The 21,915-nt window shown below is 32.9% G+C and overlaps 2 protein-coding genes across 2 annotated transcripts in view; both read left to right on the forward strand.

Moving 5' to 3' along the window:
• Nucleotides 1–10,492, forward strand: part of LOC149484398 (uncharacterized) — a 41,954-nt gene extending 31,462 nt beyond the window's left edge. The window contains exons 2-4 of the mRNA XM_089700529.1: nucleotides 2,021–2,079; nucleotides 8,746–8,946; nucleotides 9,159–10,492. Of these exons, the coding sequence (XP_089556655.1) occupies nucleotides 2,021–2,079; nucleotides 8,746–8,946; nucleotides 9,159–9,350 (452 nt within the window). The 3' untranslated portion in view covers nucleotides 9,351–10,492. The remainder of the gene's footprint in view (nucleotides 1–2,020; nucleotides 2,080–8,745; nucleotides 8,947–9,158) is intronic.
• Nucleotides 10,493–20,648: 10,156 nt separating this feature from the next.
• LOC149484399 (DNA polymerase epsilon subunit 4-like) lies at nucleotides 20,649–21,599 on the forward strand. The gene is made up of 2 exons (XM_089700349.1): nucleotides 20,649–21,134; nucleotides 21,388–21,599. The coding sequence occupies exons 1-2, from the start codon at nucleotides 20,832–20,834 to the stop codon at nucleotides 21,529–21,531; spliced, it is 447 nt and encodes a 148-aa protein (XP_089556475.1). The 5' UTR covers nucleotides 20,649–20,831; the 3' UTR covers nucleotides 21,532–21,599.
• The last annotated feature ends 316 nt before the right edge of the window (nucleotides 21,600–21,915 follow it).

Consider the following 21,915-nt stretch of genomic DNA (forward strand, 5'->3'; position numbering starts at 1 on the left):
GATAACAAACTAAATATGATAGTAGTCTCTAATTATTAGAGAAACCACATGTTTTCATAAGAACGTTTACTAATTCCCCTTATAAAAGTAATGATTCCTTATTAAAATTTCATAGGAATTAGGTACTTTCGAGTAGTTATTGTTGAACTTGAATTAAGCAAATCTACAATACACATTTGATTTACATTACTACATATTATAGAATTATATTATCTGTGAAAGATACATAATTTTTCGAATAAACAATTTATGATAACTCTACTCTACCTTTAGCATAGTATCTTATAGTATAAGTAAATGTACATTTTCATTTACCTACTGTCTACAGTAGACTGTCAGCTTCTATCATAAAACAAGCTGAAATTGCTAAAAATGCATTTTTGCATTGACGTAGAAAAAATTCACATAGAAGTAAAAACAAAACGCAGGATGTTCGCATAATACACCGCTACAAAGTGCATCCGGGCATTCGATACGATAAATTGCCGACCTTACTTTTATATTAGTTTATACTGGCTGAATAAATTAATGTTCTGATCAAAGTTGTAAAATGTATAGAAACTATTCGAATTATCGGCAACATTGTGTTAAAGGCAAAATAAAAAAATAAAAAATGTGTTAATAAAAATATTTTTTTAAACTTTTTTTTGTTGATGTTTTCAAACACAGGAGTCACGTATTTACCTATAAGAACTTTGAAATGTAGGATAGAATAAGTACTTAATGCATCTATTGTAAGTATTAAAATAAATATACCTTATACACTTGTACGTTTGATAATGGAAAGAAAAAGTATTCGTCAAGATTACAGAAAATCAAGTTATATTCATTGGTTCACTTTTTCTGCCAATATAACTTTAAACAGACGTATTCTTTTATGTTGTATAGCAAATAAATGAATTCGCATCTCAAGAAGTAAGAAATCGTGGTGGTACGGGCGATTTATCATGTCGTCCTGTCATAAACGTGTTTATATAATGAAGATACGCCAGAGGAAATGGGTCGAGGTGTAGCACAGTATCAGATTAACGAGATGTTAAGGAGACAACACACTATCGCCTGTCTGGTTTGTTGTGATTGTAATTACCCTCGATTACTCGATTATGTACATGGCTTTTATCCAGTCAGTTGAGCGGCAGAAACTTGCTGTAATAAATAGCATAATTAAGTGACAGTTAAAACATAAATAACATGCTTACGTTCACTTAATATTTCTACTGTCTTCATTTCTTTCAAGATATAATAATAGTAATAACTAAGTACTACTTAATTATCTGTGATATTTAATGAACACTTTGATTATGCAATCAATGGTTTGGGAGCCTCTCATTCGTAGCTGATATACTACTATACCTAGATTTAAAATTCAATCCATTTTCGATCACATACGTGACATCACGATTGCATATTCGTTAATATACTACATAATATTTGGCATTGGCCCAATATTATGTACATTATCTGTATTCAGAAAATAATGCAAAATAAAAATATTCGTTCCTACAAAAACTAGCGTAACGAAGCAGAACTGGGAATTATACAACCGTAAAGTAGTAACTGTACTGCATAATTCGATTACTAATTAAGATCGGTGGCGTGGCTCATAGCAATTAACAATTAATTAACGGTAATCATTCGTCTGCTTGAGGCTTTTGCGTTTTTCTGAGATCTTGTATGCACTATGCAAATTTACGCATTCAGAGATTTTTATACCAAAATAACCTGCATTCGAGTTTCCGCTGCAGGCACAAAGCACAAACACTACCTAATTATGATAATATATCTCCTCTGTTTTAGACATAAATCCAAAAAAAAAATTAATGACGCTTATCTAGGTATTAGCACGTATTAGTAAGCAGTATATGCTTACTAGATTTGAAAAATTGTAACATTGGAACACATTAAGCGTTGAAATTGGATAATGTTATTATTATTCTGGATTTCTAGACCGAACTATACCTTATCAGAATGTTTAATAATTTCGTTTACATCAATTTGAGCTACTTCTCTTTTATTTCAGTCGTGGTGGACGTAGACGACCGGCCGGTCTGCGTGGAAATCTGTGATACAGCTGGTCAGGTGAGAATGTTTATTTTATTTATTCACAACTCGTAAACGTTTAAACGTTAAAATTGTGTGGTCTAATCAGTTAACAGTTCACACTGATTTTCTTGAGATAATTATAAAATTCCAATCTCTTCTTTTATCATATTGTAACTGTAACACAGTTATTCTGTTACCTCATTGGGTGATTTAAAATAAACTGTGATAAAAACTATATATGTATTTATGTAATACGGAAACAACGTCAATACTGTAGGTACATTAAGGGCGCGTATAAAGTCAAATCACCAATCAACTTTTAGTTGATACGTGTAATATTCAAGACCAAATATAAAAAATAAAATATATGTAAAACTTGATGATATTTTCGATGATATTGTCAGATCAAAAACATAAAATATTGAAATTGACTCGATAGAAAAAATTCACGAAGTTACCTCTAAATTTCACACTTTTACGTTTTTTACTGGACATGGTAATACTTATTATGATTTTTTTTTCATAAACAATTATATTAAAACATTTGCAATATATTTGTCAGAGCATTTTGTGTAATTACTTTTAGTTTTGGTTTAATCACGATAAAACACTTTTGGCGCTTACTATATTTTTAATTACGCAAGAAATCATCTTCCATCGCACGTTCCGGGAGCTAAAAACATAATTCTATTTCATACATCAGACGCTATCGCTCCGTTGAGACGAGTAGACCACGCTAAAATTGCTGCGCCGTGTTTTATAATTACGCCGAATATGGATTTGTTGAAAATGGTAAACAACAAAATGAAAAGACTTAAGAAACGAGAACTAAAGAAGATTCAAATTGAAAAGATAACTAAATGTCGAAGGTTATAATAGTATTGTTATAATATTAATAAATAATAATTATAATATAAAAAGATAAGTCTTGATTTACCTATTTGAGAAAGTTTAGTTTCTGTAAAATAATTTCCGCGGGCTGAGTATTGACGCGATAGCAGCAGCAACTATAGATAGGTAAATAAAATTCATAGTGGTACCTTATTCTTACAGTCGCGGTGCAATCAATCAAGTCAAGAAAGATTTATAATATTATTATTACTATAGGCAGATCCTATGTTCGCTCCAGTAAATAATAATATAAATAATATGTAAACCGGTTGTGAATAGTACATATATTATATTATATATTTACAATCTGTATTAGATAATCATACATAACATCTATACATAGGTATAACAAATTCGTACGAAAGTCAAAACTGTACTTACATTGAATAGGTATTTTTTTATAATATATGTACATATGTATATGTATATATATATAATATAATATTCATAATCTGTATTACATAGTAATATGTAGTACATATCTATACATAAATATAGTTTTTAGAATTTTTGTATGTCTGTCTGTATGTATGTCTGGGCTCTAATTTTGGTGCAGATATAGCTTGAGACCTGAGAAAGGTCATAGGATGAGTTTTATCCCGTAAATAAAAAAAACTGTCTGTGTTTGTCTGTTTGTTTGTACACGCTAATCTCCGGAACTACTGGACGGATTTGAATGAAAGTTATTTTGTTGTGTAGGTACTATTATATTATCCGGGAAATATAAAATAATAATTTATTTTGAAAACTGAAACACCTGATGCAGAACCGCAACAGACCACCTAAACTATAGATTCATTTGAGAAAGTTTATCCAGGCGAGTTTGGATATTATTATTTGTGTAAATTCTGTAAATTCGTTTCCGCGAGTTGAGTATTCATGCGACGATATTTATAGATACCTACATTCATAGTGGGTACCTACAATTTACAAAGACACTTTTTATACTTAGTTATGTAGGCACCTAATTCCTACGGTCGCCTTGCAAATGCAATCAATCAAATCGGGAATGTTTTATAATATTATATATATATATATATATATATATATATATATATATATATATATATATTATAGTATTACTATAGGTAGATTCCTATGTTTGCTCCAGTAAATAACCAATACAAGTTGTGAATAGTAACTACACATTATATATATTTACAATCTGTATTAGATAATAATATTACAATCACATAGGTATAAAAAAAAATTGTACGAAAGTCAAAACTGTACATTGAATATTTTTACGGATACTTGGGGCGTGATTTTCAATCGATATAGGAGCCAAAAATATAGGTACATAGTTTATAGAATTTTTGTCTGTTTGTCTGTATGTATGTCTGGCTCTCTAAGCTCTAACTTTGATAGAGACTTTTAGCTTGAGACCTGAGAAAGGACATTGGATAGGTTTGTTCCCGTAAATCCTAAAAAAACTCTATGTGTCTGTTTGTTTGTACACGCCAATCTCCGGAACTATTGGACGGCTTTGAATGAAAGTTATTTTGTTGTGTAGGTATTATCTGGGCAATATAATTATATACAAATTCGAAGATCTAGAATGTATGATGAAGGACCCTGAGATCACACTCTAACATTTATAGGAGTGACGTCAACAAAAATTGTTGCGTCTGATGGAAATTTTCTGTTGATTAAAAAAAATCAAAGATCTGGAACATCTGATATAGACCCATAAGAGCCCAGCTACACATTTATAAGAATGACGTTTTACAAAAATTTTTCAGTCTGATGATTCAGTCTAATTTCACAGAACAATTTTAAATTTGGAAAATGTGGACCCTCACTCTCAACCTGTGTCTACTGACTATTGCCACGCAGAAAAAAATACTCCAGAAAGGTACCTGCTAAAGTTACCAGCTCTCGATAAAATAATACGTAAATTTCGAAGAACTTTGTAATATTTTATAAAGGATAATTTTTATTTTTATTTTTAGAATAATCGCTGAGTCGAAAAATGTCGTACAATCTAATAGTCCATTGAATAAAAAGTTCTAGAGTGCGTGAGTTAGTAACGTAAGATGTTTCTTCGGAAACATGTCCAGAGTCCCTAGGTAATAAACATACTAAAACCCCGGGCCACTAGGGGGAGCCCCGGAGTGGGGGGAGGGGGAAAATGGGTCCATTTTTTCATTTTTCGCTTAAATCTCAAAAACGGTACATGTTAGAGAAAAACTTTCAAGGAAAAGTTGAAAGGCCATAAAATTATCTACAAGTTGTACCTGAATCATTTTTTCCTATATCCTACCGTTTCTGAGTTATACGCAGTAAAACATGATTTTGGCTCAAACAATTTCCACATCAATCGATCAAAAAATATTTCTTTCTTCCAAAAAACTCAAAAGTGCAACTTGTGACCGGTACTGATAGATTGCTCTTAATTAGGTCTATAATTGGTAAAATAAACACATTCCTCCATGGAAGCCTTTAGGAGGAATCGATTGTCAAAATATTATATTATGGTAGTTTGAGTTACTGAACTTGATCTTTTTATTTTTTTCTTCCAAAAAACTCATAAGTGCAACTTGTGACCGGTACAGATAGATTGCTCATAATTGGGTCTATCATTGATAAAAATACCAGATTCCACCATGGAGGCCTTTAGGAGGTATTGAATTTTATTAGGGTAGTTACGATACATGAACTTTTTAACTAACTACCCTAATAAAATTCAATTCCCCGTAAACGCCTCCATGGTGGAATCTGGTATTTTTATCAATGATAGACCTAATTATGAGCAATCTATCTGTACCGGTCACAAGTTGCACTTATGAGTTTTTTGGAAGAAAAAAATAAAAAGATCAAGTTCAGTAACTCAAACTACCATAATATAATATTTTGACAATCGATTCCTCCTAAAGGCTTCCATGGAGGAATGTGTTTATTTTACCAATTATAGACCTAATTAAGAGCAATCTATCAGTACCGGTCACAAGTTGCACTTTTGAGTTTTTTGGAAGAAAGAAATATTTTTTGATCGATTGATGTGGAAATTGTTTGAGCCAAAATCATGTTTTACTGCGTATAACTCAGAAACGGTAGGATATAGGAAAAAATGATTCAGGTACAACTTGTAGATAATTTTATGGCCTTTCAACTTTTCCTTGAAAGTTTTTCTCTAACATGTACCGTTTTTGAGATTTAAGCGAAAAATGAAAAAATGGACCCATTTCCCCCCTCCCCCCACTCCGGGGCTCCTCCTAGTGGCCCGGGGTTTAAGTATGTTTATTACCTAGGGACTCTTGACATGTTTCCGAAGAAACATCTTACGTTACTAACTCACGCACTCTAGACCCCCCTTGGAGGGACTCATTCAATGGACTATAACCAAATTAATCAAAATAAAGTTCTGGAGGAATGTGTGTCGTCGACTGCGTATGTTTATTTAAAAATAGTATCTATACTCGCTATTTCGACAGACTTTTTTTACGGATTCGTGCTCTATACTGTTTCCCTAATATTGTTTTTTTTATATATTACATACAGACAGTTTTTTTATTGTTTTATAATATGTATAGATTATCATTAATAATTATAAACAAATAATAATAAAAAGACATATTACATAATTTGTGATGATTTCAACTTCACTGTTTTATACAATTATTTTAGACAACATACCTACTAACTACCGAAAATACGCGTTGAACGAGCGAAGAATATTGTGTATAATTTAGCGTGCGATGAACTTTACGTACGTTGGATGAGCCGGGTGTATGAGGGTATTGTGAGGGCGCGCGGCATGGCGCGTAATGGGCGAGGCTTAATCGTAGAATTATCTGGCTTTATACGCCCTCTTAATGACAAAAAATTGTATGCGAAAGGCTGTTACGGGAAATGAAGTGCATGCCAGTGAGAATCTAAGGTTTCCCTGCTCCAAGCGTCAATTCACATATTGTACAAAGTCCCTTGCAAGTCCATGCAAGTCCCAAAGTCCCACCTGCCCCAGCTGTTCTTGAATGGACCATATTGTCGAAAAGCACGTGCATGCATTGTCTCGCAATGTGTTCGATCAAACGTTTGTCCGTTTTTTGTGTTTTATACACATGCCGGGATTCCCACAGTTTCCCTACCTGCGTGAATGGCTTATAAACATCGGTGTGAACTTCATGTTAAAGGTGGGAACTGATTTATTGTATTTACACGTTTTGTGATGTTGAAGATAATAGATATCATAATATGTATTTGTATCGTTTGAGTCTGTGATACGATTTTGCCACCTTTAAGGGCTATAAGCAATGTTTAAATAAGTATGTTTATATAAAAAAAAACCAGTCTTTTCATAAGCTGAAATTAGGCAAAAAACCTTCATTTATTTTAATTAAAATAAAAAGCATCGCCGTTTTTAAAAATGAGCGTCATAACTATAAATTAAGAAGGCAAGCTAATTATATCAGCATATAATATATACCATATCACAAAATATAACACTCAATAACCTACTACAATACATTAAATGTATATAATTTCTGCTCTATAATATTATTTCCTTATAATTAAATATTTAATACACTCTCTTTACAACAACTTACATACAATTACCCTCATAAATTTTAGGATGTATAATTCAACGCTTATATAATGTACCTAGCTAAATATATTGCAATAAATATTATATACTGGAGGCGATATAAACTAACATACTGTAGGTGAAAATTACCGCTCGCTATAATTTCCGAGTCGGTGAAACTATCCCCCCTTAATTACGCCTGCTCTACTTAGTTAATAGTTGTTATAACTGCGTAATTGACATTAACTGAGAGGTCTGCTTGAGGACCTAATAATTGTGTTCCTGATTTCTTTCTTTATAAATAAGTCCTTTACTCGCAATAAATGAATAAAAATCGTGCACTTTCTTTTTAAAAGTTACAGAAAATAATTACAAGTGGCACACATTTTGAAATTGCTAAGTAAAATTGTACTTACTTACTTACTTACTCACTCCTCTGGCGCTGAAACCCCAAAGTGGGTCTTGGCCTCTGAGACGAGAACTCTCCATCTTCCCCGGTCCTGAGCGGTCTCTTGCCAATTATTATTGGCTCGTAGCACGCGCAGGTCCGCCTCTAGTCGATCGCGCCAGCGATACTTAGGTCGTCCAACCGGCCGTCGGCCCAGGGGTCGCCCCAAGTAAAGTGAAATTGTAATTATTTTAATTTATCAACTCTTGTCATAAGCAACACTCCCCTATGAAATTAAACTTGTAGAAATTGTCAACAAATTACCACCTATTTTTGATATTACATTTATGTGAGATTGCAACCCATTTAAAATATAGACTGATCACTACAATCAAAGTCTGTCGAAAACTATTAACATTTCAGTACATTGCAATTTTTGCTTGTAATAAGAATGTTCAATCATTGTAAAGGCGTTATTAAAATTATGCAACCAATTTGATCGATGTGTCTCACCGTATATCAGGCCAATCTCTCTGATTTTATTGTGTACACACTTTCTCTGAAGTTGACTTTGAAACCTTATAAACATGTTGATAAAATGCGGATACAAAAGCTTCATGCATAATTAATTAATTAGTATATTATGAACTTCTAAATTTTTAAATCTTCCCGGGAAATCGTCATCTAGTATTGTGGATTTGTCAATGTACAGTTTTTTAAAAATGTTTTCTATTATTTGCTGCCCTATTTTATTTGACGCAATTTTTTCTGTTCATTATTTTGAGAAAAAAAAAGTTTCACAAAAAATTGGCGGTAAAATATCAATGTCAAAAATTGACAATATTCACTATATTGCCATATGTAAATGTTTAATTTACAACACTAATTTCCATTTCAGGATTCAATGTCTGAACTCCGCGAGCTCTGCTACCCGGGCACCGACGTGTTGATGCTCTGCTTCTCCGTGGTGCGACCGGAGACGTTCCGTTCGGTCGCGGACCGGTGGACGCGCGCGGTCGCGAATGTGAACGCGCCCTTAATTCTAGTCGGCACACAGAGTGACTTGGCGCTCGATGGACGGGTTATTCAATCGTTGAGAGTAAGTTTCACTCATCAATCGCATTTAAAATTAGCATAACATTTATTTGAGAACGTTTTAAATAGGTGCCATCTTCTTTAGAAATATTTTTTTTTTCGTGTCATTGAATAATTTTCTTTAACTATCTTACTTTTCGTGTGTTCGATGTTCTGCATCCAGTAATTAAATAAACTTCTGAAATTATTGATAATGTGGACATTATTTTTTTACAGGCGCGAGGAGAACACGCAGTTACCGAAGTAGAAGCAAGAGCATTGGCAGCAAAAATAAACGCTGTCTACGTAGAAACGTCAGCGAAAACAAGAAAACAGCTGAAAGACGCCTTCGATGCCGCCATCTTAGCTGGGTTGCCAGTCATACAGCCAAAAAGATCTATCTGGAAGAAGTTGTTATGCTTACAGTAGGGTGATTGTGAAATTCGTAAAATCTTGTACTAACTTAAAAATGAATAAAAACTTTATACCTATTGAAAGTTGAAAATATGTCATCTACGTTAGAAAGTATGCAGGTTTTATAACAAATGGAATAATTGAATTTGGACTGAACAACAATAAAATAGCATAGGGCAAAAGTTATATAAATTTTATCTCGAAATACCTACAACTGCAATTTACACTTGAAAATAATTAAATCCATTTGTTGTTTGAATAATGTGATATTTTGTAAATGACTGCATTGATAAAAGAACATACAAGATTGTTATGGCATTAGCACGGATTTCCCAAAGCTTAGTATAAATGTGGTATAAATAGTTATCTGTAAGAAGTATGTACACGTTAGTGCCTTATCTGTTATATTATTATACTGAGAATGAATTCGATATGTACACTAGTTTTATTTTATTATGAATGTGTTTGATAAAATGTTTGAATGTTTCATAAAATTACACCAGAACGCTCAAGGTTAAAATTTTCTTAATCTTCAAAACTATGCGACTACTTACGAACTTTGTGAACGTAAAAACCAATTATAAGTACTTTCGTCGAAGAAAAGGACACAACGTCCATAAAAGTGAATTTTATTACAACCACTTCACAGGTCATGTTGAAAGCTTTAAAATAATAATGCAAGAACAACAAAAATAAAGTCGTGTTATGTTATACATGAAATTAGCATGTAGATTTACGTACTATGGTATGCCATGGTTTTTTTTTTAAATGGGTGATCCAAAAACCTATATTTACCCGGTAATGTTGTGAATCAAAAATCAAATTATTACGATTATTTAAAAAGTTTTGTCATTCGACTGAATATAGATTGTTCTAATGGAATAAAATAATAATTGAAATTTACTATAAATAAATGATTTTATGACTCGAAAGATCTCAAATTCATAGCCATTTCCATTAATATTTTACATCATAAACGAATATTGTTCGTAATTCTTCTATAGCACAATAAATAGGATTTACTTTTGTAGTTTTCATGTTGTACATAAAATGATTATGTAATTGTTACATTTTAGATGTGTATATAATATGAATGTGTATGTAAATATTGTTTTAATACTCAACACGAACTGATAATTATATTTTATTACGACTGATGTATTTGTTTCATTTAAATCCCACGAAAATGGAATGTCCGAATAACCCGACTGAAATCAACTTGGTTTAAAATTTTTAAACTTAATTACTTATGAATTGGCAAACAATGTTCTTTATATATTTTACTAGCGACCCGCCCCGGCTTCGCACGGGTGCAATGCTGATACTAAATACACTACAGAAAAATTGTGAACGTTGTATAGGTATAAAAATATAGCGGCCCGCTCCGGCCTCCGGCATCGCACGGGTATAAAATAGGGTAACGGCACCAGTGGTCAGCCTCATAACAGCTTTTTGAAGTTTTGACAATTGCCATTTCTACAACAATCGTCGAATAAAAAAACGTACAACATGTATGGATTTATTGTTTATTGTAGTTTCGAATCAACGTTTATCAAAAACAATAATTCTCTTAGTAAAATATATAATTAATTTTAAACAAAAAATGGCCCAGTGTCCCAGTGAACAGCCTCTTAAAACCAATAAACAGCCTTGTTGAACCCAGTGTTCAGCCTTTAGTAAGTATAACTAATTATGAGATCAAAATAAAATGTTATATCAAAATCAACTATATTAATCACGTTTTTATAGCAACGATTCACTTAGCACAAAAAAATGTATATCGCACATAATACAAATATTATTTTAAACATACTATATATTATAATCTCTTTGTGTCTTCTTATTTTCTTGGAACTTCTTATTATTTATCATCAAAACAGCAATGATTATTTTTAAAGAAATCAGCGATATTAGTTTATAATATTATTGATGTATCTATAATCCACAATATATATATAATTATAATCAACCACAGGAGGATCTCTTTCTGAGGATTTCTCTGGAAGATACTGTTGTCTTGGCGGCATTTTTAGCTAGAAAAAAAGGGAACAATAATAACTTTTTTACACATAATACCATTATTTCAGGTAAAACTTAACTAACATAAAGTATTACTTATAGATTTAAACACGAACATTCGCATTTATACTTAAAATATTATTTCAATAACATCGTGGCTGAATACTGGATCATTGAGACCACAGATTGAGACCCAGTGGTCAGCCGCTTGAAAAAAATATTTTGAAATGCGGCTGACCACTGGATTTTCTAACAATTAGGAATAATCCCAGTAATCAGCCCCAGGGGCTGTCCATTGGATCTTTCATAAAAAATCAGTATCCAATGGTCAGCCCCTCAAATTTTTAAGTAAAAAAACAATATTTTTTATCAAATTTCATAAAATTAAATGCTCTAAGTAATCTATAAAGTTATTATCTATAAAACACAATCACATTTCATACTAAAATATGTTATTTCTCACCTTTCAAAAGAGTACCACGTGAAACAAAAAATATTGCAGACATGACATTTCTGCTCTTGTCGGCGGACAGCACCTGTACGAACGTGTTTACTTCTCTCCCCTGACCCCCTGCTGCTCCTATCACGTGATGCATGAACCAATAACGAAACAGAGCTTCTATTTAAGTGCGCGTGATTTGGTTATTTTGATTACAGCGATATTTATGGCCAATAAACAACGCAATAGGCTGATCACTGGTGCCTGGCTGACCACTGGTGCCGTTACCCTACATAGCCGGGCGGCCGCAAACGCTACGTCCTGCAATTTTTAAATCTGTAATATCTTCGAAAATATTCACTTAAATCATACGGTGTAAAGGGCCATATAGATCTATATTAAATGAACAATGTATCCATGGTATTTAATTGGTTAAGGATTAATGCTGTATTGGTTAAAATCGCTTCGAAAAAAGTAAATGACAAAAAAAAAGTTATTGTGGGTTATCCATAAGAGATAGACATATACCATCGCGGACTTTTCTGTAGACCTTTTCAATGTGTATAATACTTAGTACATTATTTTGATAAAACTCGTAGGGTTCAGCCTGCGTTTGCAATGTAAGCGGAATAAATGTAATTTTTTACGACATCACATTAGAAACCTCAAAAATAACAGTACTTCTCCACTACTTAATGGATCTTATTATACATATAAACCTTCCTCTTGAATCACTCTATCTATTAAAAAAAACCGCATCAAAATCCGTTGCGTAGTTTCAAAGATTTAAGCGTACAAAGGGACATAGGGACAGGGAAAGCGACTTTGTTTTATACTATGTAGTGATAGTGATAACTGGTATTTTTACTTAGGTATCATTTATCAATGAAATCTCAAAAACGACTCTTATCTTTCTGGAGAATAAACTGCTAACTGCTTCATCAAGTGTTCATAATTTCATAACTTTTACAGAACATCTTAACTTTTGACAGAACATTTTACAGAACATATACTGTGGTTTTATCATAAGATAGTTTTTAACATTATTAAGCTATTGTAACAACATATTGTATTTATGTATTATAAATGAAAGTTGGTTTATCTTTCCTTCACGTCGCAACGGAGCAATTTTTGGATGCTAGAACATCCTACAGCATTACGAATGTCTAAATGCGGTATAAATTATGAAGTAAATAACAAAACACAACAAAATGAATAACATTTTAATTTAATTGTGCCAAGTATGTGGTACAGCTACCTATAAGGATAATAAATAAATATGGCACCATTCACCAGATACAGTCCGCTTTCGGCTTTAGATTTAGTATTATTTCTCGTGTTAAGTTTTGTCTAGTAATATCGTAATCATGATTGATGATTCATTTTTGGTAAACAGCCTTGAATTTAGAGTAGGTAATTGGAAGAAACAATTGGATAAGAATAATTAATACAAAGGTCTCTTACTTCGGCATTTTAATAAGTAACTTACAGGCGCGGTCCCAGGGGGGGGGGTCACGGGGGACATGACCCCCCCCAAAATCGTAGCCGATAAGATAGAAAAAAAATTATACTGTACAAAATATAAAAAAAAAACTAGCCAAGTGCGAATCGGAGTCACTCGCAGGCTAAAATACCGTTTAAATCCCTTGCGAATGTCGAAATTTGCGAAAATTTCAGCATTTTGCGGCTGTATCTTCTAATTAAATTAGCAAGAAAATGTAAAAAATGTATAGAGATTTTCTCAAGTTTTTGCTTATACTTAACTTGTATTGAATACGATTTTTGACGAGTACGATTGGGGGGGGGGGGGCATACCTCTCCATCCGCGTGACCCCCCCCCCCCCCCCAAAATGTCAGGCTGGGACCGCGCCTGGTAACTTAAGTAAACAAGTGATACATATCCAATATCCATGCAATTATTAAAAAAGTAGCACGTAATGACTAATGACAATATGTATGTTAGTTTGTCGGGAGCTTTTATGTACGGAAAATTGTCGCTAAAAAGTCGCTAAAGTAACACAGAATATCTGGCATGATTATTGTTTTAAAATAAGTAAAATTACATTTATGAGATTTTAAAAGAGCAACTAGGTATGGGGTTTCTTGTCGGTTCTTTTAGATCATTTCGAGACGTAGAAATTGATTTCGGAACTGATGGTAAATTATTTTTTTTTTTATTATTTTTCTGTATTTTGACGATTCAGAAACGTTTGGGTTTGAATTAGCGCCAAGATTTTAACGCCCACAGAACAGTAAAAACATATAGAAGTGCGATAATGTCATAATTAGTATGAAAACCAGTGTCGCCAAACCCACACATTTAAACCGATAGTTATACAGTACACTACAAGAAAACTATGCCTTTGATTGGACAGCTTAATTTGAGTAAAAACTGACTTAGGTTATAAATTCAGCATTTCAATATGTACCCTAACGCACCATGTTACGGTTTATTTTAGTATAACATCCCTAGGTATATTAGCTGTTTTGTTTCTCATTGCACAGAAATTCCAAATTCGAAAACATTCAGCTACTCCACAACAGAGGGCGTTAGTTTTCGATAAATATAACTTTGAACCTCAACACATAGAGATAAGGTTGAAATTTGTGTCACTCAACATTAATGACATTAACTTGATATTTATCTGATGCTATGCCCTGAGGGATGTCAGCCTTGTTATCGATAATTCACAAATAAATATTTTTTGTGTATTTTTCTTTTCTTTCTTTTATATGAGTATAGTATAATGTGTCACATTTTGGAGTATGTTTATTACTACTAAGTACGTCTTTTTATATTATTACTAGCGGTCCGCCCCGGCTTCGCCCGTGGTACATATGAAAAATAGATGTTGGCCGATTCTCAGACTTACCCGATATGCACATAAAATTTCATGAGAATCGGTCCACCCGTTTCGGAGGAGTATGCAGACTAACATTGTGACTCGAGAATTTTATATATAAGATTATTAAATAAAAAACGGAATATAATAGTATTAATCTATATTTACAAAATACAAACAGAAAATATGCATTATTTTAAATCTTGGAACTGCCGTAGGTTTGCTGTATCGGTGGCCTTTGTTAGACCGCTTAGTGCTGTTCGGCATCCAGTTAACTCGTCACGTTGCATTTATCCATTTCTCTTTTAAATTAGCCTCTTTGGGAAATCTATAAATAAATTGGACAAATGAAAGCTAAGGAAAAATAAAATAAAATTTAATATTTATAATGTTTGTCTTTTCTATAGTATCGATACTGTCGATATGCGCCACAAGCATCACTAAAGCGACATTCGTTTGTTTATTGCAATAATATTCCAGAAAGTCTTGTTTGCTGTTCAATCTATAATAGTACTAATTTCTTACGGATTAAGGTTCATTTTGACTAGATATTTGTATACAATTTTGACAAATTACGACAAGCGAAGTTATAACATAAAATATAATTAAAATAAATTAAAATAAGACTTACCGATGGTATGAAATGCCTCCATTGCTGATATTATTTCGTCTGCTATCATTTTTGCACTCTAATACCGAACAACACGTCCTAATTAATGAATAAATATGGAAAAAAGGTTTGACAGCTGACAACCGACTCGAATATTTTTCTGCGCACAACTGAGAGCAAGTTAGGTGATCTTACCTTATTGTGCGTTTCACGAGAGAGTTCCCATGCCGTTATGTTGGCATACCTGACTGTCAAAAACGTCAAAGAGCTAAGAAGCGTTACAGAGTTGTCGAGGTTTTCCGAAATTTATAAATGTTTTAGAGATTGGCATCATGCCGCATACGCTTAGAAGTGGTGAAAGAGAAATGGCTCTGTAACGCTTCTAAGCTCTTTGACGTTTTTGACAGTCAGGTATGCCAACATAACGGCAGGGGAACTCTCTCGTGAAACGCACTATACCAGTGACACGTGGGCCACGCCCACATCACACTTCTATCTACTTTACTGTTCTGTGTTATAGGTCTACCAGAATCTGATGGCATATTTATATTTAAGAAATAAAAGATTTTCATGTGGCAACTTATTTGACAACTATCAAATTGGTTGTCAAATTATTTGTCTTTTTTGCAGTTGATGAATAATTTTTAGGACTTTGTCTAAAAAATCTTCGAAAATGTCGAAAAAGCCGCTGTGATCACAAGCAAGAGGTATTGTTTATAATGTGTATAGAAAAATATTTGATGAAGAAGGGTCAAACACATCACAATTTTCAATTTAGAAGATTTTATTGGTAAATTGGACTTACCCGCTTTGATACTTTCAATTAAAAAATATTATATCGACGATGAAGTATCAATACCTCCTAACTAACATTTTAGCGATTTTCGTTTTATAGCATTTTCGTACTTAAAATAGAGTAATACATAGGCCCATAAAGGTCATTTCTCTGTAAATAGTCAATTTGAGCAAATATTAAAGTGTAGCAATACCTTATAACAAAAGTTGCGTCATTTTCGCTGGCAATATATTCTAACTACACCCTGACGCGTCCGCTCTATGTTTTTAAGCACGCTTTCCTTGGGCTCATTTACAGTTTATTTCTGGGTTAAAAGTGGTGAGTTTGGCATGCTTTCAAACCAAGAAGAAAGTATCGTAAACGTGCTTCTCCATCAAACTCAACAAACCATCGAAAAATTGCCATTCTTGATGAGTTTTTTGATGCTTTTCCAAAACTACCATCGCATAATGCGCGTAAAGATACCAACAAATTGTTCGTAGAGTCAATTAAATTACTACAGGTAAATTAGCTTGGAGAAATTTTTGCGTTTGTAGTAGTGTATGGTCAGCAAATAAAATAAAACAACATTTTATTTTTAGTTTTTATTTTATATATACATATAAGGGATTTTAAATTAAACTATATGTGTTTCTATAACTTTTACATTATCAATGTTACTAAAATGAAAAATTTACTAACCTGAAAAAGAAACGACATTTAAAGTTTAATTCTTTAGTTTGAGAAGTCAAAGGCTTGCCTCGACCATGTTTTAACACTGGAGCCATTTTGAATTAACAATATAAAGTTACAACACTTACACACAAATTAAACAATAGTTATGGCCCTGCCTTCATACAAAACTGCTGAATACGCCGTTCGCACGGGAATAGAATGTGGATGTGATTTCCCTTAGTTAGCATCCAAGCTTATGTCTTTATAATTATTAAACTGTATAAATTCATTATTTAACTCCGGTCTGCATCGTGCAGACATGGGTGTCTTATTTTAGCTATTAAATGTAGTTTTTAAGTACATCTGAGTTTTCATTTGGGGCCTCCGGCTGCGGGACATGTAATTCACTTCAACAAATATTATAACAATAATAACAAATAATAACAACAATCAACAAATACAAAATTTATCAATTAAACTACGTACATAATAATTATAATTTTTGAATGAAATGTGTGCTTTATGTTCTAACGGTACCAAACGACTGCACGTGGTACCTGCGGACAGCGTAAACTGGTTTATTCTGGTTTTGTGCGTGTTTCCACTTTCCACTATCAAGTGACGATTTATTTATTTGTTTTGTTTCGTAATTATTATGGTCAAATATTAATTATGAAACAAATTATTATGGACACGATATTTTGTTGTTTCACGGTAGTCGCCTTGTCGTTTGCTCAAGGACGTAAAATTGAATGATATATTTTTTTTTTATAAAGTCAAAACCATTTTCTTTCAAATAAAAACTTGTTTTTATTGAAAACAAAAGTGTTGCTAGGAATAAGTATAAAATTAAATAGTAATGTTAGGATATCGAAACATTTTTGTATAGGCCAGAACGATATAGTGGAAACGCGCTCTAAGATCTGAGTAATATACACACCACTACATATGCAAAAATTTCTCCAAGCTAATTTACCTGTAAGCATTGTACATGTTACTGGTTTGACGAAACAGCTGCTGACCTGACATCTAGCACTTTTGTTTTGTTTGTAATTAATTACCTGGAAAAGCATTGTGTTAGCCAACAGCTGCCTATTATTATATTTTCTGACGGATGCACTTACCAAAATTGCAACGCAGTTATGTCGAACGCACTATTATATTTTAGTAAAAAGTATAATATTACCATAACTCAAAAGTTTTTAGAACCCGGTCACACGCAAATGGTATGCGATTCAGTTCATAGCACCATTGAACGCCAACTTATAATAATATAGGGTATTTCTCCGCAACTCGAGGTCAAGCGCCTATTTTGCGTGAGAGAGGGAAACCAGCTAAATCTGAAACCACCCGAGCACATTGCTTGCACGCCAAGCAGCTTGTGAGGGCTGCCGAAGGCTTCAGGGAGAGACCCCAGGTGTCTTGCCCTGTACTCCGCAACCCCCGTACATTCCATGATGACGTGGGCTGCCATTTCCTCGGACGCCATGCATGCTCTGCATAGCGGACTGTCTGTGATCTTAGGGATCAAAAATTAAAGAGATGTTTGTTGAAGGGGCCGTGCCCTGTGAGGGTCCCTGTACAACCTACGCAGAGTGCAACACGTAGTTGCACTCTGCGTAGGTTGAGAATCCGACGTGCAAGTCTAGAGTCAATGTTTGGTAGGGCTTCTCAAGTTCTCTGGCATGCTTGCAGTCACATCTGCTTGAACATTCTGCTTTTTGTGCAGTGCTAGTGAGCTGGGTAATCATCAGCCGGATCCAGCTTGCAGGTAGCGGTATAATGGGAAAAGGTCCCATGACCGGTGTTTCAGATGCCCTTCTGGCTTATATGTCAGCAGCATCGTTTCCTCGTGAGTTACTGTGTCCTTTTATTCATTGTAGTACTAGGGACCTTCCCAGATCACATACCCTAGTTAGGGCTAGGTGACACTCTGGAATTAACCCTGAAGTGATTTCATGGCTTTTGATTGCCATGAGTGCTGCTTTGCTATCCGATAGGATCCGAATCGAAAAGTTGTTACATTCCTTTTGATTATGGCTGAAGCTACAAGCAGAAGTCCTAGGCATTCAGCCTGAAAGACTGTATTACGGGGTCCCAAGGGGTACGAGATGTTAATGTTTAGGTCCTAAGAGAAGACCCCAGCACCCTTGCCATTTTCAGTCTTGGACCCGTCCGTGAAGATGAGTAGGTAAATCTTCGACGCTGTTGTGCTCAGACGTGTGTTCACGTAGCTGTATCTTATATTTCTTGACTTGAACGCCAACTTAAGAACAAAGAAATTTACGTTCCAACTTCCAAGTGATTATGCCACTATAGTCTATAACCAAAGCAGCAAGAAAATCTCGTCCATATGAAGTTGAACAAATTGAAATAATGTTTTATATTCAAATCACTATCTTCGAGCATAATCACATGTAGTGATAGGATTTTAAATCAACATTTTACTACAGTTTTGATACAAAAACCTAATATTAGAATAAAAAAAATGTTGTAATCTTTAGAACAATTTCTTCTAAGTATATTGGCAATAAATTGTATCTAAAAAATACGGCTTTCTGTTTAAATACAATTACAAGCAATATCTAATATCTGCATGTTTTTTTTAAAAAGCTGTGAAGTTACATTTAATAAATGATTCCATGATATCTAATATCCTTTGATAATGATCGTAAGCTAAAATAATAATTAAAAACAGTAACGAAAAAGAAATAAAACGTTTTTTTTATCTACTGAAAAATGTAGTTTTTGTAGTTAGCATATATTGACACTTCATCGTCGATATGTAGGTAACTATAATATTGTTTGTTGATTGGAATATAATTTTATGAAAACTTATTACAGGAGTTTCCAATACGGCTATTCGTCAAGTCCAAGCTGTCCAAGTAAATTTTATAATGTGTGTATCTGTTAATACTTACGAAAATAAACATAGTTTTATTTTATTTTTATTTTATTTTATAAAAAATTATAAGCAGTCTAGTTTTCTATCGATATAAGATCGATATAACATCGATATTTTCACATGGCATAATGATAATGAACATACAAATATAGGTATGTGTAAATAATGATATGTATTACCTGTATAAAAGTAATATGTATATAATACATGTAAGTATGTACCTATATAATATTAAGTGGATATCTCATTATTAAGTACAGTATTGTCCACTTAAGTAATGTGACTAATGATATTGAGAACAAACTAAAAAATAAGCAGTATCAAGATCGTTCAGTCCATTTTCCCTAGGGTTGCACACTCAAAATTTTGATTTCCCTAATTGCCATCAGATTCTGGTTTACCTTTAACGCCTTTGACTAGCGCAGACTATAGATTGATACCAAAAGCAAATGACAGTTTCCATCTCATTTCTTTATATAACATAAAGTAGAGCCATTTTAATAGGCAACATTTGACAGTTCAACAAAATTCTACAACGTAACCTAGTAACGACAACATAGAATAACATGATATTTCTTTCTGTTAGATCTGCACATTTGCTTAACATTTTTCAATAACGATTACATATTTATAATAATAATGACCGATACAAGTAATTTTAAGATTTCATTTTGCTGATGAACCATTCTAAACATGATAAACAATTTCTGAATTGAAGAACTGACGTCGCTACAATTTTGTGTCAATAAACCTTTTTTCTTTTTAAATACCAGAGATGTTACTCTAAAAATCGAGATCTGACATCTAGAATCGAATGCATTGATTACTTGTGAACAAAAATCATCATAAATTAATAAATTCGATTTACAAATGTTTCAAATCCGTATCGATTAATTCACTTTAATCGATGTTTTTAAGCAGGTTACCTCTCTTCGAAGATAAAATTGATAGACGTCAAATGTTGCCTATTAAATTGGCTCGACAATAACTAATCTGTGGTTCCCATTATAAATATTTCGCGCCAGTTTCTGTTTGTCAATTTGACAGCTGGGGCGGGCAGATAGAGTTTACAATTTACATTTTACAATTTATTGCTTTTGACTGTAATTGACACGTAATTGAGATAAAATATAATGTTTATTTTTTAATCTTTAGCTTTTACTTACTCACGAAACGCTAATCATTAATCAAGAGTTTATTGTAGTAAATTTGAAATAAATAATTCTAACAATGAGTGACGAAGAGCATTACACAGAAGTAGATATTTCTGATGTTGTAGATGATTCCGAAAATTATTTTGAAAATGAAAATCCATCTGAAATAAACGAAACGGAACTGAATAGTGTTCAAAGTTCAGAAATATTCAACACTGAGGAACAAGTACCAACAGAAAAGAAAGTTATAAATGCTAAAAGTGAGGCTGTGGTAAGAAGCACAAGATTGCCAATGGCTAGAATAAAGAATATAATGAAGATGGACCCTGATGTACACATAGTGAACGCTGAAGCTGTATTTTTAGTTACTAAAGCCACGGTTTGTATATCTATGATCTATGTTTCTTTGAAATTTAAACAAAATTCTTAAAAGTTAATACTATTGAACAGTAGTGATTGCTTCACGTCTCAGTGTTCCTTAAAATGTAGTTCCTAGTCCGTGACAAAACAATTCAATTCCTTTACTCATAACTGAAGAAAATGTATGATTTATTAATAAAAACTTCCTCTATAGGTATCTATTTATTTGAGAGCGAGATCTTTATTATTAAAATAATTTTTTATATTTTCAGGAAATGTTTTTGGAGTCAATAGCGAAAGAGACGTTTACATATACAACACATCACAAAAGAAAAACAATTGCCAAAAAGGATCTTGATGTTATCATCAATAAAGTGGATTGTTTGTGTTTTCTAGAAGGTGCTATGGATTTTTAAACTTAGATTAGGTGTAATTAATAAAAAAATTATCTATTATGTCACAAGGTATTTTTATTTATAGTTTACTATCTTTGCCCTGTGGTTCTACACACATTTCTCTGCCCCAAGCTCTTAACATGATGAAATCGATTTTTTTCAAATTGATCCAGTAGTTATAGAGATTGGCATGTTCAAAGAAACAAATAGTTCAGAAAACTAAGTAATTATAGAAGTATGGATATTTTACATTCATAGGCAACAAATTGTAGTTTGGGGTTTGCAAAACAACTTTTAAGGCATTGTGGTCAGTGTGCAATATTGTAGATATTTTTATATAATGAAACATTTTAATACTATATGTCCACTTTTATTAGTATTGTATTAAGGAAGCCGATAATACTT

Source organism: Colias philodice, chromosome 11, assembly GCF_061535455.1.
Source record: "Colias philodice isolate Cphi_HAF_F1 chromosome 11, ilColPhil1 Martin Lab GWU primary, whole genome shotgun sequence".
NCBI lineage: Eukaryota > Metazoa > Arthropoda > Insecta > Lepidoptera > Pieridae > Colias > Colias philodice.